This window comes from Haliotis cracherodii, unplaced genomic scaffold (assembly GCF_022045235.1).
Source record: "Haliotis cracherodii isolate W230 unplaced genomic scaffold, xgHalCrac1.p SCAF_12, whole genome shotgun sequence".
NCBI classification, from domain to species: domain Eukaryota; kingdom Metazoa; phylum Mollusca; class Gastropoda; order Lepetellida; family Haliotidae; genus Haliotis; species Haliotis cracherodii.
This window is the reverse complement of record NW_027266267.1, coordinates 13657551-13674689: the sequence shown is the minus strand read 5'-3', so window position 1 is coordinate 13674689 and position 17139 is coordinate 13657551. Positions and strand designations below refer to the sequence as shown.

At 42.6% G+C, this 17139-nt stretch overlaps 1 protein-coding gene across 2 annotated transcripts in view; it reads right to left on the bottom strand.

Moving 5' to 3' along the window:
• LOC139458183 (cell adhesion molecule Dscam1-like) overlaps positions 1 to 17139 on the bottom strand; it is a 137610-nt gene that overhangs the window by 57377 nt on the left and 63094 nt on the right. For both annotated transcript variants that reach the window (XM_071239517.1, XM_071239518.1), the window contains exon 2: positions 5751 to 6080. In XM_071239517.1, coding sequence (XP_071095618.1) covers positions 5751 to 6080 — 330 coding nt within the window. The remainder of the gene's footprint in view (positions 1 to 5750; positions 6081 to 17139) is intronic.

Here is a 17139-nt window from a genome sequence, read left to right as displayed (position 1 = left end):
TTTTTTAAATCTGTGCCCAACTGATAAGGAATACCAATGTCCTTTTTTAAACTAATCGAGAATAATTGACGACCTTATTCAACCCGTATTTCGGCAAGGGGCAAGATTAAGGCTAGTTTGAGCTCAACATTCTTGTCAGATGGCATCCTATTTGCAGAGATTGCTCCCTCGGTTCCCGACCATTGAGTCCGCCGCAGGAGCCAGAGACGATATGAATCCTAACCCACATTTTTATGTTGACATGTTTCTCAGCTCCAAATCGCCATGTTTATCCTCGCAGCGCCGTGTCCATACGCCAAGAAACGTCCCAAAACTCCGCACAGGGTTGGAGAGCGAGATTAGGAGTTTGGGATGGCGTCCCGGGGAGCGCAACATACATCGACGACCTTTGAGGGGGAGCCCAAGGGTTCTTGAAACTAAAATGGCGAGTGATAATGATTTTCCTAGTTCCCAGTCTTGCATCTGCTTTTCCCTGAGGAGGAAATGGTGAGAAAGTGTGCAGGAGAATTTGGGCTTTGAGTGCAGTCGATGCTATTGTTATCGAATCATGGTCAATAAAGATGTCAGTCGGCAAATACTCGGATTTGTAAAGGCAAAATGGGTGTTAAAATATTTTCAAATGAAGCATCATCACGTTATTGTTTTCTAGCTTAATGTAGGGGGGTCTGTGTGACGACGGTGGGGTGCTGTAGCTGGTGAAGTAGTTTGATCGTAACACCCATTAAGGGTCACGTCCATTAGGCGTTGTTTTTTATTCAAATATTTCAAATTTCAGAAACGATATTTCTTAAAAGAAGACAAGTGGGTCGTTCCTCAAACTTGAAAAAACAGCATTACATGTATAAATATCTTTAACACATGTTCCCGTGTTAATATAAACAAAATCATAAAAAAATCTGGTATGTTTATTCCTGTTCTGACGGTGCACCTATGCTCTAGTCATACTCCATTGTAGTATTTGGTCGTTCTGTTAAAACAAAACAGAACATCATCGTTGTCAACCTCGGTGTCTACAATGACGAATTGGAGTTCATATAGAACGTGGATTGGTGGGTACTTGGTAAGACTCGTGTCCTCTGCTGCCTAGGCCACAACAAACTTAGTCTAAGGTAAACCTGAACTACACTGCTGGACAAAAGAAAGTATTCACCCCTGTTTGTGGTGGCTAAAAATGAAACAAACATGGTTATTAGATTAAGTATATTTGATACGGGTATCATAGTGGTGTTTTGGACCTAAAGTTTCCAGTGTTCCAGCGACTGTTTTCAGCATAGTAACGTTTTGACAACGTTTGTAATTTTTTGGTCAAATCCGATTTTCAAGTGTATATTTTTCCTTTGCCCGGCAGTTTACAAAGGTTGGAATTGAGGTTACTTTGTCTGAACTTACACCTGTTTCACAGAGCAACCATCCCTCGATCTTAACTCTATGATAACCCCCGGGCGAAGTTTGTCAACGAAGAACTTTATTCAGACATGAAGGAGTGACGTTTTGCCTGCAGATGGCCCCTTTAAGGTATTGATTCTAGAGCCTGGCTTTTTCCGGGTTTTCAGACACAGTATGTCCAGTTTAATATATCTTATCCATGAGCCTGACAAAGAGGTTCACATTCGGGAGAGTGTAGCATAACACCACACCCTGTGGCGTGGCCATCTTGGTGATCACTTATCCCTGACCTTGGCGAACATCGTAAAAAACCAGCTACTTAGAACGAAGAGCCTAATGAACAGGTTCACCACACTCTTGACACTAGGGTTAAGTTGCCGAAACCTAAATCCCTGCTTCTATAGTGAATCTCTGTGAGATCAACTGTATTGAATTCTATTGAGCTTCGTCCCTATTGACAAGACTGAAAACAAATGACGACATTGGATAAATATTAGAATCCCTCTCAACTAAGGGACGAAACTCTGTGTTGACTCATCAAGGCCTCTGAGGACTGATTGGGAGTGGGGGTTCTTTAGGCCATCTTTTGCATCAGTAATATCATTTGTCGGGAAACTATTACTTGATGTAATTACATGTTCTTGGACATCGTAAATATTATTTTTTGTTACTGACCAATAGCGTTAGATCCATTTACCGACGAAGAGAAAGACACTTAAATTGTTCATCCTAGCTTTGACCAGTTATATTACTGCTGAGGTTAACAGGGAATTTAGGTGGACATAAACATCTTAAAGTGTCTAAAAGTTGTCAGAGTAATGTTTGCAAGCTGGCAATAATGAGGGCAACCTGGGTCACATTTTACATCGAAATTAACATATTGTTTTCATCTTTTTTGGACACATTAGGCACTATATACTTGGGACACTAGCTCGTGTCGAAAATAAAAAAAGTCTTTCGCGAACACCTGGTGTCATCAGTGGTCCATTCATACAATTTTCACAGCTCTTTTGCCTTTGCACCAAATATTAATAAGGTTTGGATGATAATCTAGACTGGTTATTTTCTTGCATTGACAGTTTATATTTTTTTTCTCAATTTCGTATTCTTTACTTATTGAGATGATATAAGTGTAATTTGAATTGATAGGGTAAATAGTATGAAACAAACGTCCTTCATTCTCTCTTACTCGTCTCGATATGGCTGCAATATTGCCGATGTGACGTTAAATATCAACTCACTCACTCACTCATTCTCTCTTGATAAGGGTTCCGAAATAGTTAATAACAAAACACAAAATGTCTTTATGGCAAAATGTCTCTAAATGCAAACTCCCTTGTATAAATGCATCGGAGGATGGTGGCCAGGTCAGGCCAACCCGAGTAATGACGAGATGCGCCCTGTTATTATGCCAAGCTTGTATTTAACGAGCCATGCAAATCCTCGAGTACGTTTCAGTGTAGCACGGATTTCTCAACATTTGTATTACGGGCTTAACATGTTCGGAGTTATTATTAAACCAAACCGGTATTGGATTTAGCGGAGAGAAAAAACATCCAAAGCTGGGATCACCTAATTGGATTCAAAAACACACCTGAGTTTCTTGGATTCCCGGTCACTTGGTTGAGTTCTTCAAGGAGCGCACCTAACCCGTCCCTACTTCAATATTTGGCATGTTAAAAGCGTAATAGAGTCGAAGGATTCAGAGCCGAGTCTTAAGGAAATTTATCCGATCGACATCAAATTGATGCTAGTTTGGAAACTAACAAGTACAATCAATGGGCTGCTAGGGATGACGTGAACAACTGCAACGCCAAACCCGGATCCTGATGACTGCGTGGGGATTGATGGAGATTTTGGAGGAAGAGAATGTTTCAGGGCGATTCATGTCTTGTCATAGAGCTCCGTCCACCTCCTTAATATAACACACTGGAAGATCGGGGTTTAATTCAGATAGAGTGGCTGATGGTATTCAGTAGGATTAAACACGAGTTTGAAAGCCAACAAATGGCTTTTTTCGAAGAAAGAGCAGATTCAATCATTGTCCAATTCCATTTCTGTCCTTAATTGAATTTGACAAGTCGCTAAAGCATCAAATAGGCTTAGGTCCTCTGGGAGAAACGATGAACCCTTTAGCTGCGATTAAATCGTCTTTTAAAATGAACTCTATTCACCACCACCGCGCTACTTTCGTCGCAACCAAACATTCAGAGGGGACGGGATAGAGGGGGAAGATGTCGTCTGCTTTCGAATCGATTTTGATCGCGTGCCCTCGCCTGATTCCAGTTCGTGGCCATCATATCGTGCAAAAAGCTTAGCTGCTAATCGATGGGGTGCATAAAACTATTATGGTCCGAGGCAAAAAAGATCCAGAAACGTGTTCGTAACCCCTCAGCCAATCGGCATAATGACCGATCCCTGACCGCCATCTTGGTTTCAGAGCATCCATCTTTAAAAATCCCGGGCTTGTTTGAATGCCTGCGAAATACCATCTGGGAATCTTCATTTCGCAATTAATCAAATTTGGACCATATTCAAAGAACCCTTTCATTCAAAGTGATAGACAATGCTCCAAGAACTTTGCCCCCCACAACATCTTTTGACGCTTAAGAACGAGTCTTTTTGATGCCCAATTAGATTCCATTGGGTCGACAATCTTCGCGTCATTGCACGTGCATGCGACGAGCAGGGTCACGCAACGACATCACAGGTCTTGATTATGAATCACTGTTCGGGGCATACCACCATAAACCCGCCTTTAATGACCGGTACAGATTTTGGGCATGACGAAAGATCAAACGAGAGTCGACTTTGGTCTAGATCGAGCAATAAAATGCCATCATGTTGTCTTACCAACGTAAATCAGATGTGATTTGGCAAATCTCTTATCGTAATGTATAGGCTCGCTACAAGCATGGCCCCAACTATTCCTTCCCGGAAACGCCAAGCGTTAAGGCATTAACGTATCAGGAATCCCTGGCTAATGGCTACAGCAGTGTCCTGGTCGGCATCAGATAGACGCGGCATTTTGGGCTACAAAAAAGCAGTTTTTTCTTATGTCACTTCAAAGTAGCGCTTCCGTAATATTGAAATAAATGTTTGCTTGCACGACAGATCGCCATAACCCATGTTGGATTATTTTACTCGGGATCACAGAGTCCGCACTACGGCTAGTTAATTACAGAAACACCTTGAATAATTGCATTATCCTTAACCTAAAGCACAGAGCAGCATGGTTTAATGATGCAGTAAGCCTCCTCCGTGTCTTTTAAACATTCCATTTGAATACGAAATGTGAGCTAGGCGACAATTCTTGTCAAAAAACGAATTTAAGAGTCCAACAATTTATCTTTGATATCCAATGGTAATCTTAATCTTGTAAAGTTCAAAGGGCTCTAACCAATGTAATTCAAACCTGTTTGGACATTCATAGGCTCTTGGAAGGATACAAAGACTCTAATCTGGAGAGGATGACTCTGTTTGTTAGGAGAACTCGTTACAGCATTTAGACGTGGGCCAGGACGTGTTGCCAAATTGGGGGATTTGTGCAATGTGACATTGTTGACTTGAAAAGCCTACGTGGATTGATTTCTGGATTTAATAGCAACGTGGACAGAGCCTGTGCGTTTAATCTCAATTACTCTCGACAAGGTATGCGATTAACATGTTATTGAACTTGTAGTGTCGCCTATGAATTATGTGGACAATTCGAAGGATACCGAGAGTGTTAACAGATAATCTTGACACTCTACTGGGTTTCCCGACCGGAGGCTTCATCGAGGAACACTGCATATAGCTGGAATATTGCTGAGTGTGGCGTTAAACAACAAACCAACCAACCATTGAGGAACTGGTAACACATCTTTAAAACAGTCTCTCCTTTATAGTGAGTTTGATTTTAAGCCGCTTTTAGCAATATTCCAGCAATATCACGGCGGGAGACACCAGAAATGGGCTACACACATTACCCATGTCGGGAATCGAACCCGGGTCTTTGGCGTGACGAGCGAACGCTTTAACCACTAGGCTACCCGACCGCCCCTTCTCCTTTATAATCTCTGTCAGGGTGTAAATGTATTCCTGGAATGTTATTAGTTATTTATCCTGAAACATGCACAACCGGATCATAAAATGACATTTCACATTGCGAAAGTAGGCCGAGAAAGGACAAACATGACATTTTCAATATGGCTGCCCTTGCCGCCATGTTGAAATGGAAATGGAATGCACTCTCACCGCATCGTGGATGTGGGTTTCATCTCCAACCTTTCACTTTGGGTTAATCCGTATTAATCCTTATTAATCTCCCTGTGATAAAACTGAAATACCGCGGCGATAATCTATGTGGCGTGGCGTGCACTCACCCGCGTTGACGCTGACGTTCCGACTAGTGATGGTGCCGGCGGCGTTTGACGCCAAGCACCGGTAGATCTGGGCGTGGACGCTGGCAGTCAGGCGGGAGTCGTCGAAGGCATGGAAGACTAGAGTATTGTTTGGTAGCACCGTCAGCAGTCTATCAACATCGTCGACGGGGGTTCCGTCTCCAAGCACCCACTCCAGAACGGGCGCAGGACGTCCATAGGCCGTGCATGGGATTGTCGTCCCCTTTGTGTTGGCGAAGTCCACGTTGGTGGGCGGCTCCGAGATGAAGACGAGGTCGGGCGATCGATCAAATGGATGTTCCGTTGTCTCACCTACAAAAGATAACTACAATGTCAGCATACATTTGAATCTGGTTATCTCAAACCTTGTTTTTTCTTGTTTTTGTTTTTCATATCAAAATTGGCCTACCGCCGTCAGTGTTTGGTAATAGTTTCCTCGTACACGTTTTACCCAGAAAAGAGTTCCAGGACATTACCTAAACGTCCAGGAACGAGACGGGTTTTATTCCCTTTTAGCTATATTTATTATCCGTGATGATCCGGGTTACAATAGGTCTTCAGCAACCCATGCTTGCCGTAAAAGGCGACAATGCTTTTCGTAAGAGGCGACTAACGGGTGGTCAGGCTCGCTGACTATGTTGATGCATGTCATCGTATCCCATTTGTGGGAATCGATGCTCATGATGTCAACCACTGGATTGTCTAGTCCAGACTCGATTATTTACAGACCGCCGTCAAATAGCTGAAATATTGCTAAGTGCGGCGTTAAAAAAACAAACAAACAAATAAGCTATATTCGAGCAATATCATCGGGTGTGACACCAGAGATGGGCTTCACACATCGTACCCATATGGGAATTGAACCCGGGTCTTCGGTGTGACGAGCGGAGGCTTTAACCACTTGACTATCCAACGTCCGTAAATGTTCATGTCCTATTACATTAGTTGTCTCCCCTTGCGCCCCCCACCTTCAAGTTCATGGCAGATCAAAGTGTATCACAGTCCGTCATGTCACTATGGTCACAGTGTGGTGTGACCGCCTCCGTGGTCTAGTGGTAGAGCGTCTGCCCGGAGAGCGGAAGGTCCGGGGTTCGATCCCCGGCCGCGTCATACCAAAAGACGTTAAAAGATGGTACTTGTTGTTACCCTGTCTGGCGCTCGGCATTAAGGGGCTAAAACAAGGACTGGTCGGCTCGGAGTCAGTATACTGTGTCTGAGTGGGGTATTCATGTTAAACTGCGGCATGGTATCTCAGTGGGCTAGCACTATAAATCGGCATCAGTCCGGACTAGTACAAGCAGCCACACACACACACACACGTATATGCACGTCGCTATATAAGTGCAATAAACATGGACGCGACGTTAAACCCCATTTCACCTCACCTCACAGTGTGGTGTTGGATTCTTTAAAGAACAAAGTCTTGTGACTCATTTCCAGCCACTGTATCTAAACCCATTATCGCATCCTTACTCAGAGAACCAATAAAGAGGGACATCTCCTACAGTTCAACCGACATACTATACATAACGTGAATCTCGATTGTATTCAGATTAGACTACCCGCTGTAGTCGCTGCGATTCTAGAAGGTTATTGTACCACCACAAGGTAAACAATGATATCACTAAGGTAAACACGTGGTGTTAGGATAATCTTAAATTACACAGGCTAAAGAAAGTTGTATTTATATAAAACAATAATGGCTCTCGAAACAACAGTTGGTAATATGCCTTGTTACGAAACAGATCAATATCGATATATGAAAGATGAAGATGCGAGCCACAAATACACCTTCTTGGGGAAAGCCGCTGGTGCCATGAGTCACTGAAAGATACTTCATGATTTCAGGAGAATGCTCCAAAATAAAACAATAACGAGACAAAAAGTGAGCGTGGCTCACTAATACCCCCGACCTGCCTAGTGTGTCAGTAGTTTCAAATTAAATAGCTAGGATAGGGTTAGGGTTTGAAAAATTCATTAAAAAAATGGAAAATCAATAAAAACATATTTTTTTCTTTTGACTGCACCCCTCCATATGACACAGATTATATGTACTAAGTTTGAGATGAATCCACTGAAAAGTTTAAGAGAAATCGCGCGGACAAAGTTTTCGGACAGACGGACGGACGCACGGAACCTTGGTATAACTATATAGACGTTAGGGTTTGAAAAATTCATAAAAAAAATGGAAAACTAATAAATAAAAAAAAATTCTTTTGACTGCACCCCTCCATATGACACAGATTATACATGTACTAAGTTTGAGATGAATCCACTGAATAGTTTAAGAGAAATCGCGTTGAGAAAGTTTTCGGACAGACGGACGGACGGACGGAACCTTGGTATAACTATATACCCCCGACTTTTAAAAGTCGGGGGTATAAAAATGTTTTGATACTCGAGGATGCTGCGCTTGACAAATAGCAAAGTTTCATCACGAAACATGAACATGTTGTCTCGTTTTGTTCCTTGGATGAATTCATACTACTCAAAAGAAGTATGCGAATGACAGAGCAACTATAATAACATGAAAGAATCAGGTATTCTTTAACTTCTTTTGAGTAGTATATCACAGACAGACACCCCCGTAACTTCATCCATACCCTCCATGTTCCCCATCCATACCCCCCAACGCATGTGAATGCATCATTTCGTCCTCCGCAAATGAGTCTCATTCGTGTTGCCATCATTCGCGAAGAGCCCCTTTAAGACATTCGTCTGGTTCCTCAACACGTTCGTACCATCTTACGTTGTCATCTCGGGGTAAGGTGCAACCATAACGTAATTTCTATTTCCAGTTCTTCCTGATACAGTATTACAGTAATCTCCCCAACCTCCTGCAGTACATCGCGTTACTGAGTGTCGTTAGCTGGCTGTCCCCAGCCACACCAGTTGTCTAATTGCAACTGGAAGATCTGTTTTCACGGGATGCAATTGAACAATGCTGGTCGAACGACGAAACCTTGCATGACTCCTCGCCAACTCTAATGCATAGAGACATTTCGACCACTAACGTATATTAATAGGTTTTACGTAAGAATTGAACCTATTTATGAAAATTGTAAAATAACATCGTTTTTATAATATGATGAAATATCTCTCTTAATGTTGCATCTTTTTGTTTCAATCTTTTTTAGTACGATATGTGAAGCCTCCTTCTGTAGTCCCCACCGTGCCATTGCTGTACTATTGTCAAAAGCGGCGCATAACCAAACTCAATCACTCTTATATTTGAAATACACCGACGCAGTGTCATTCGTTGTTCAGTGTTCTGGTAGGGCAACTCCAGAAAAGTCGAACCATTTTGACGGATGTGGGTTTAGAATCGTTGGAAAGTAAAAACGAAATCTTTGAAAATTGCTCCGAATAAAGAATTGGTGAAGGGTTAAAATAATCACAATAAAATGCATCACCCAACGCCACAGATAGAGATCTCCTGATGATCTCAGTCAGGTAAAATAGAAATAAAACGCTGTCAGATGTTGATTATGTTCGATCAGGTCTAATGGTGTTAAACATTTGGCCCTAAACATGTAAAGAAAACTGTTACACTGATAATGTTGTCGTTTATTCCTCCTTACAAAATGGATTGCCAATTAAATAATTCCCGAAGCTTTGAAACAAGTATTGATGAAGCCATGTAAAAATACGTCAAAGAATCTCTTCGGAGACCCAAAATGGGTCAATTCCTCAAGTCATCTCTTTCAGCGTTCCCGCATCAATTTCACGGTTCAAAAGCTACTCGTCACAAGGGGCTAACACCGAGCCCTGACACTAACAAATATCAGCGAGTTTGCGTGTGAAGCGATGTTTTCTCTTAACTGAAACCTTTGTAACAATTAATCTTTCCTGGTTCATTAAACTGGCTAAGATCAAATGCCGTTTAACTTCTCCCGAGCAATGGCAACCTTGTCCAATTATATTGCGGGGTATTCCCTACGCTTGTTTCAAACTCCTCACTAAGAAATCCTTGTTCGTTAAAGACGCTGGGCCGAGCTTTAGAATTGCTGTTTTCTTCAGTAATTGTCTGTAGGGTTAATTACAACACGCTTTGTATTATTTTCTCATTCAAGACATATTTCCTACATCATTACAGGAGCAATTGCCATAATCCGCGTGGATGGATCTCTGAAACATATATCCGCGGATGCTTGTTTGGGGCCAGTGTGACATAAAACTTAGATCATGCAAGGCATACATAAAACCAAATGGTTGATTTAATCTAAAACACATTGATCAATCTCAGCTAGACAAGTAATTATCAAGCTTTACGACGGAATGCTTGTTCGGGGCCTGTGTGTCATAATGCTTCATTGGTCTGAGTATTTCAGAGATACTGTCATGTGAAACCCGATAATCGCTCACACCTTCTGCAGCAACCGAAGAGCCATCGTATTATTAGTTTCAGAGACCACACTTGTATTGTGTACAATCCCTGTACATGTACCAGGCGATGCGGTGGCTGCCACATTAAAACCACTTACCCCAAGGAATTTAGATTTACTGCCCTTTCGATAGCATATAAAGTCATTTTTAAAACATACAGCCTCTTTATTGACAGTTTATCTCGCTTCAGTAACCCCACAGGACATGACAGCCCGGAGAGCGGAAGGTCCGGGGTTCGATCCCCGCCCGCGTCATACCAAAAGACGTTAAAAGATGGTACTTGTTGTTACCCTGTCCGGTGCTCGGCATTAAGGGGCTAAAACAAGGACTGGTCGGCTCGGAGTCAGTATACTGTGTCTGAGTGGGGTATTCATGTTAAACTGCGGCATGGTATCTCAGTGTGCTAGCACTATAAATCGGCATCAGTCCGGACTAGTACAAGCAGCCACACACACACACACACGTGCATGCACGTCGCTATATAAGTGCAATAAGCTTGGACGCGGCGTTAAACCCCATTTCACCTCACCTCACCTCACCTCACCTCACCTAAAGGACATGACAGAACCAATAAGTGTAACCCTCACCTACCAAATTCCCAATTGCACTCCCTGAAACGACTTTCTGAAATTAGACCCAGTAAACCATCATTGTCCATCCGTGAACAGCATCCACTCCGAACTAAACCCCAAACTGTCGCCGCTACACTCACACATCCACCCCTCTCACTGCACTGTCTTTGAAAGTGAAACATTTCTCAACTCCCTTCTACCAACAACAAACACTCAGCATGACAACCAGTCCACTGTTGCCTGTTCTAATTTGCGGAGTCGGTTTCCTATCTTCCGTTCCATTTAATCCTCAAGCTTTGAAAACATCTTTTACCATTTTCACGGAAATTGGGCTCCTGAACCGCCTTATCTTCCCTTAAATATTTGTATGATCTTGAAATCTTAGCCTGTTTTTACAAAATTACAATACTGGGCAATTTCTTCTTTTACTAATCACATTAGCGCTGTGCTGTTGTCGGGGTAGTTTAGTTTTCCGATCAAGGTTCGAATGGTTTGAGGGGTAAATTACCTTCGATTAAACAGATAAAAGAACCCGTATTAGGCTGGGGTTATTTTACAATCAAACAAAAGGGGCCGCTCATGAAAGATCGGGAGACGGTCTAACAGTTCGATTTCGGTTTTCATGGGAATAACGTGAAATAAAGACGTGCTTTCATCTCAATTCTCTATTAATCGTCGTATTACTTTTGAAAGGTTATCAAAGAATGTTTCAAGTTCTGAACAGACGCTTGTTTAACAAAATAATTAATTAACTACAATTTCACAACTATCTAACAATTGCAATAAACTACGGGAGTCGGTCTAGCAGTGGTAGCAGTAGTAGTAGATGTAGGAGTAGCAGCACCAGTAGTTGTAATAGTAGAGGTAGTAGTAATATTAATTTTATTTGTAGTAGTAGAAGCAGCAGTAGTAACAGTAGTAGTAGTAGCAGCAGAAGCAGTAATAGTAGAAGTAGTAGTAGTAGTAGTAGTGGTAGTAGAAGTAGCAGTAGCAGCAAAGTAGTAGCAGCAGTAGTAGTAGTACTAGCAGCAATAGTAGTAGCAGTAGCAAAAGTAGTAGTTGTAGTAGTAGTAGTAGTAGCAGTAGTAGTAGCAGTAGTAGTAGTAGTAGTAGCAGTAGCAAAAGTAGTAGCAGTAGTAGTAGTAGTAGTACTATCAGCAATAGTAGTAGCAGTAGCAAAAGTAGTAGTTGTAGTAGTAGTAGTAGTAGTAGTAGTAGCAGTAACAGCAGCAGCAGCAGTAGTAGTAGTAGTAAAAGGTGAAGAGTAAACCAGATGTAGTAGTAAAACAAGCGGCATTTGCACTTCCTGTGTAATATGGTGTTCTTTCACCATTCTCACTTTCACAGAGAGGGCGTGTGGTAGCCTCGTTGTGTGGTAGCCCCGTGGTGTGGTAGCCGCGTGGTGTGGTAGCCGCGTGGTTCGGTAGGCCCGTGTTGTGGTAGCCCCGTGGTGTGGTAGCCCCGCTGTGTGGTAGCCCCGAGGGCATCACATTCAGGCTGTTGGTGAAATGCTAGCAGTCAATGTGCAGGCCAGCTGGTTAGTGTAAACTTTACCTACAACCATGACCTGGAGAAATGTGTCAACGTGACCTCATTATTTAAGCTTGTGGGGGCTGTGTAGCACTACCTCTCAATCACTCCTCGCTCGCCCGGGGGAGGGGGTGTCGGGGGGGATTGTGAGGAGAGGGGGGGGGGGGGGGGGGGGCGGATGCGTTCACCACTTTAGGGTAAACAGCGACAACGTGAAACCCGACATTCGTTCACCACTGTAGGTTAAACTGCGACATCGTGAAACTCGACATCCTTTCACCACTGTAGGTTAAACAGCGACAACGGGAAACCCGACATTCTTTCACCACTGTAGGTTAAACAGCGACAACGGGAAACCCGACATTCTTTCACCACTGTAGGTTAAACAGCGACAACGTCAAACCCGACATCCGTTCACCACTGTAGGTTAAACAGAGACAACGTCAAACCCGACATCCGTTCACCACTGTAGGTTAAACAGAGACAACGTCAAACCCGACATCCGTTCACCACTGTAGGTTAAACAGAGACAACGTCAAACCCGACATCCGTTCACCACTGTAGGTTAAACAGCGACAACGTCAAACCCGACATCCGTTCACCACTGTAGGTTAAACAGAGACAACGTCAAACCCGACATCCGTTCACCACTGTAGGTTAAACAGCGACAACGTCAAACCCGACATCCTTTCACCACTGTATCAATATCTAAACTACTTCAGTTTCACCATCTTAACCGACATGTCATCCAATACGTCATATCTACAAACATCGCGTTTATTGTGTGTGCTGCTGAATGGGAAAAAACACGCAGCTGAGTCGACGCAGCATTGAGGTCTAATTGAAAACGTTGTGCTGACATTTGAGATATATTTACGTGATATACAAGTTGCTAGCAGGGTCGCAGTGGTTGAAGATACGTAATACGCTTCAAGTAGTAAATGTTGTAGTAGTGGTCGTAAAAACTGTCGTTGTAGTAACAGAAGTAATTATTGAAGCAGTAGATATAGTTTAGTGGTTGTTGCTGTAGTAGAAGCTGTAGGTGTACTACTATTACTACTACTAGTAGTAGCAGTAGCAGTAGTAGTAGTAGTAGTAGTAGTAGTAGTGGTAGTAGTAACAGGTAATTACTGAAGCAGTAGGTTGTTGGGGTGGTTGCGGTAGTAGCAGAAGTAGTAGTAGTAATAGTAGTAGTAGTAGTAGTAGTAGTAGTAGTAGTAGTAGTACGTGTCGTAGTACTTATTGTATATTCTGTAGTATTTGTAATTGATGTAGTAGTAATATCTTTTGTAGCAGCAATATTTCTGGTAGAAGTTTGTTTGTTTGTTTGTTTGTTAGTTGTTTACCGCCGCACTCAGCAATATTCCAGCTATATGATGGCGGTCTGTAAATAATCGAGTCAGGGCCAGGCAATGCAATGGTCGACATCATGAGCATCGATCTACGCAATTGGGATCGATGACATGCATCAACCAAGTCAGCAAGCCTGACCACCCGATCCCGTTAGTCACCTCTTACGACAAGCATAGTCGCCTTTTACAAGTATGGGTTGCTGAAGACCTAGTAGTAGTAGTAGTAGTAGTAGTAGTAGTACTAGTAGTAGTAGTAGTTGTAGCAGCAGTTGTAGCAGCAGTAGTACTAGTAGTAGTAGTAGTAGAAGTAGTAGTAGCAGTAGTAGTAGTAGTAGTAGTGGTTGTAGTAGTAGTAGTAGTAGTAGTAGTAGTTGTAGCAGCAGTAGTACTAGTAGTAGTAGTAGTAGAAGTAGTAGTAGTGGTAGTAGTGGTAGTGGTAGTAGTAGTAGAAGTAGTAGTAGCAGTAGTAGAAGTAGTAGTAGCAGTAGTAGTAGTAATAGTAGTGGTTGTAGTAGTAGTAGTAGTAGTAGTAGTAGTAGTAGTTGTAGCAGCAGTAGTACTAGTAGTAGTAGTAGTAGAAGTAGTAGTAGTGGTAGTAGTGGTAGTGGTAGTAGTAGTAGAAGTAGTAGTAGCAGTAGTAGAAGTAGTAGTAGTAGTAGTAGTAGTAGTAGTAGTAGTAGCAGTAGTAGAAGTAGTAGTAGTAGTAGTAGTAGTAGTAGTAGTAGTAGCAGTAGTAGTAGTAGAAGTAGTAGTAGCAGTAGTAGAAGTAGTAGTAGTAGTAGTAGTAGTAGTAGTAGAAGTAGTAGTAGCAGTAGTAGAAGTAGTAGTAGTAGTAGTAGTAGTAGTAGTAGTAGTAGCAGTAGTAGAAGTAGTAGTAGCAGTAGTAGAAGTAGTAGTAGTAGTAGTAGTAGTAGTAGTAGTAGTAGTAGTAGTAGTAGTACTAGTAGTAGTAGTAGTAGTAGTAGTAGCAGTAGTAGTAGTAGTAGTAGTAGTAGTAGTAGTAGTAGTGGTTGTAGTAGTAGTAGTAGTAGTAGTAGTAGTAGTAGTAAAACACAGTATCAAACGCACATATTGAACAAAAGAAAGCAGCAAACAAGTAATGTTACGTACATGAATTCGTTGACTGTGAAAATAATATAAGTTTACACAATACTGAATCAGGGCAGAAGGATAGGCATACCGGGCCCGAGTCATGACTTTACATCCCTGTAAAGAATTGAAGAGCTGCAAGTGATGCGCGGTGCAGGATTGTAGGGGGAGAGGGGCGGCGGGAATGGGGGGTCGTAGCAGTCCCCCGGATCAGCCGGGCGTGAATGATTAAAAACCTAATGGGGGAACACAACGAGAGTGAACGCCCGTGATTTCAATTTGACACCAGATCTGTCCAGTAATTTGCTTGATATGAGCGCTTTTCGTCGTGATAATGGTAATAAATGGCAGTGAAACGAGCTATTTTGCTGCTTTTTGCTCAAATGGCCCTATTTTGGAAAAGAAAACCCTCAGATTTCAGTGATTTACTTGACAGAAGCCTTGTGAACTACAAGATCACTGGGGCAGGTTATTGACGCACGAAGAGTTGATTGGTTGCCTTCAACATCGCGGTGCCCGGGACGGACACCAGCTGGGTAGGCCCGGGCCCCGAGGTGAACACGTCATGGGGGTAGAGCTACAGAGGGGAGGGGCATCACACATGTACCTGTGCTAGTTTAAAGTTTCTGTTTTGAAATTTAGAAGCCCTCATCTCTTTTTTAAAGCTGTTAAGAACACGGCAGATTTCCTCCAAAGATTTTTCACAATTTTGATTCAAACATAAAGACTGCTTACAAGATATTGTTGTGTATATTTGATCTCGGTAAACACACCAGACGCAGCTAGACAAGCAATGACTGACCTTCAGATATGTTAGACATGCCTATCTCATGTTTTCGTAAACAAACATAACCTGTAAAAAACGCTCTGCCACATGAATATATTTTTTATTGCTATCAAAGTTATGCTGGGGGATTCTGCCCCTCACACAGAACACGTGTGACCTTGACACGTCTTGTTAGGCATAAACAATCTGTTCCTATTTTTGTACTGAAGGTCCGGGGTTCGATCCCCGACCGCGTCATACCAAAAGACGTTAAAAGATGGTACTTGTTGTTACCCTGTCTGGCGCTCGGCTTAAACGGGCTAAAACAAGGACCGGTCGGCTCGGAATCAGTATACTGTGTCTGAGTGGGGTATTCATGTTAAACTGGTATCTCAGTGTGTTACTACTATAAATCGGCATCAGTCCGGACTAGTACAAGCAGCCACACACACACACACACACACACACACACACGCACACACACACGACGTTAAACCCATTTCACCTCACCTCTGGACTGACGGCATTGTAACATTATTAAATCTGTTGAATCATTTTCAAATTTGACGCATCAGTGACAAAAATGATGTCTGATGTCATTCCTATTTCAGCTTGTATCATATGGGGTTTTTTCAGGTGAAAAACTCTCTTGCCTTTGCATGTGTTTGTGACGGGTGCCACTGTTGGGCAGGATACCTACCTACATTTTGGCTGGACTAAAGAGTCTATGCATAGTCCAATCGAAATGGAGCACCGAAATCGAAATACGGTTCGTCAACTGTCGTGCAGATTTCGATCGATTGCAGGATTTGCAAAACATGTGCACCGCCAACTCGTTGTCAGCAGATATTTTCCAAATCTTTTCATGTTTTTAATCAAGATGCTTACGTGATTTGATGCATTTCGCGATGTAAGACCCGTTTTATCACAATATATATCTTGATTATCGATCAGATCGTCCTGACTCGGAGCAACCATATTGTGTGAAGCAAACGCATGTGATGGAATCTGATTGGTCAATAGGAGAGGCTTAAAAGGGACATAACTGGTAATAGCCACTGGTGGCGCTACGATAGAGCCCAGGAATTCCAGCCTAGTTCGGCAAGGGTGGAAACTGGACTTTTAAAGTCAGGTAACTCTCTAGCCTCGGGAAGATGTATGTCGACTCTAACAAAATATCGCAAATTCTCACGGCGGTGTGGCGGTAGCCTAGTGGTTAAAGCATTTGCTCGTCGAAGCCCGGGTTCGATTCTCCATACGAGTCACAATGTGTGAGGGGCGGTCGGGTAGCCTGGTGGTTAAAGCGTTCGCTCGTCACGCCGAAGACCCGGGTTCGATTCCTGACATGGGTACAATGTGTGAAGCCCATATCTGGTGCCCCCTGCCGTGATATTGCTGGAATATTGCTGGAATATTGCTGGAATATTGCTGGAATATTGCTACAAGCGGTGTTAAGCCACACGAACTTTTGACTGAAACACATACTATCTATAAAATAGTTCATACCTAAAGAACCACTGGACATCCTTTTTTATATTTAGCGACAGTATGTCTTTAAGAAAGCATTTATTCCATGTCCATTGAGTCATGTTGAGCGTCTGTAGTGAAATAATTAAGGCGCTAACACAACAAGATTAGCAAGGCATTTGGCGGTCATAGCGAACGGGCATAATTGT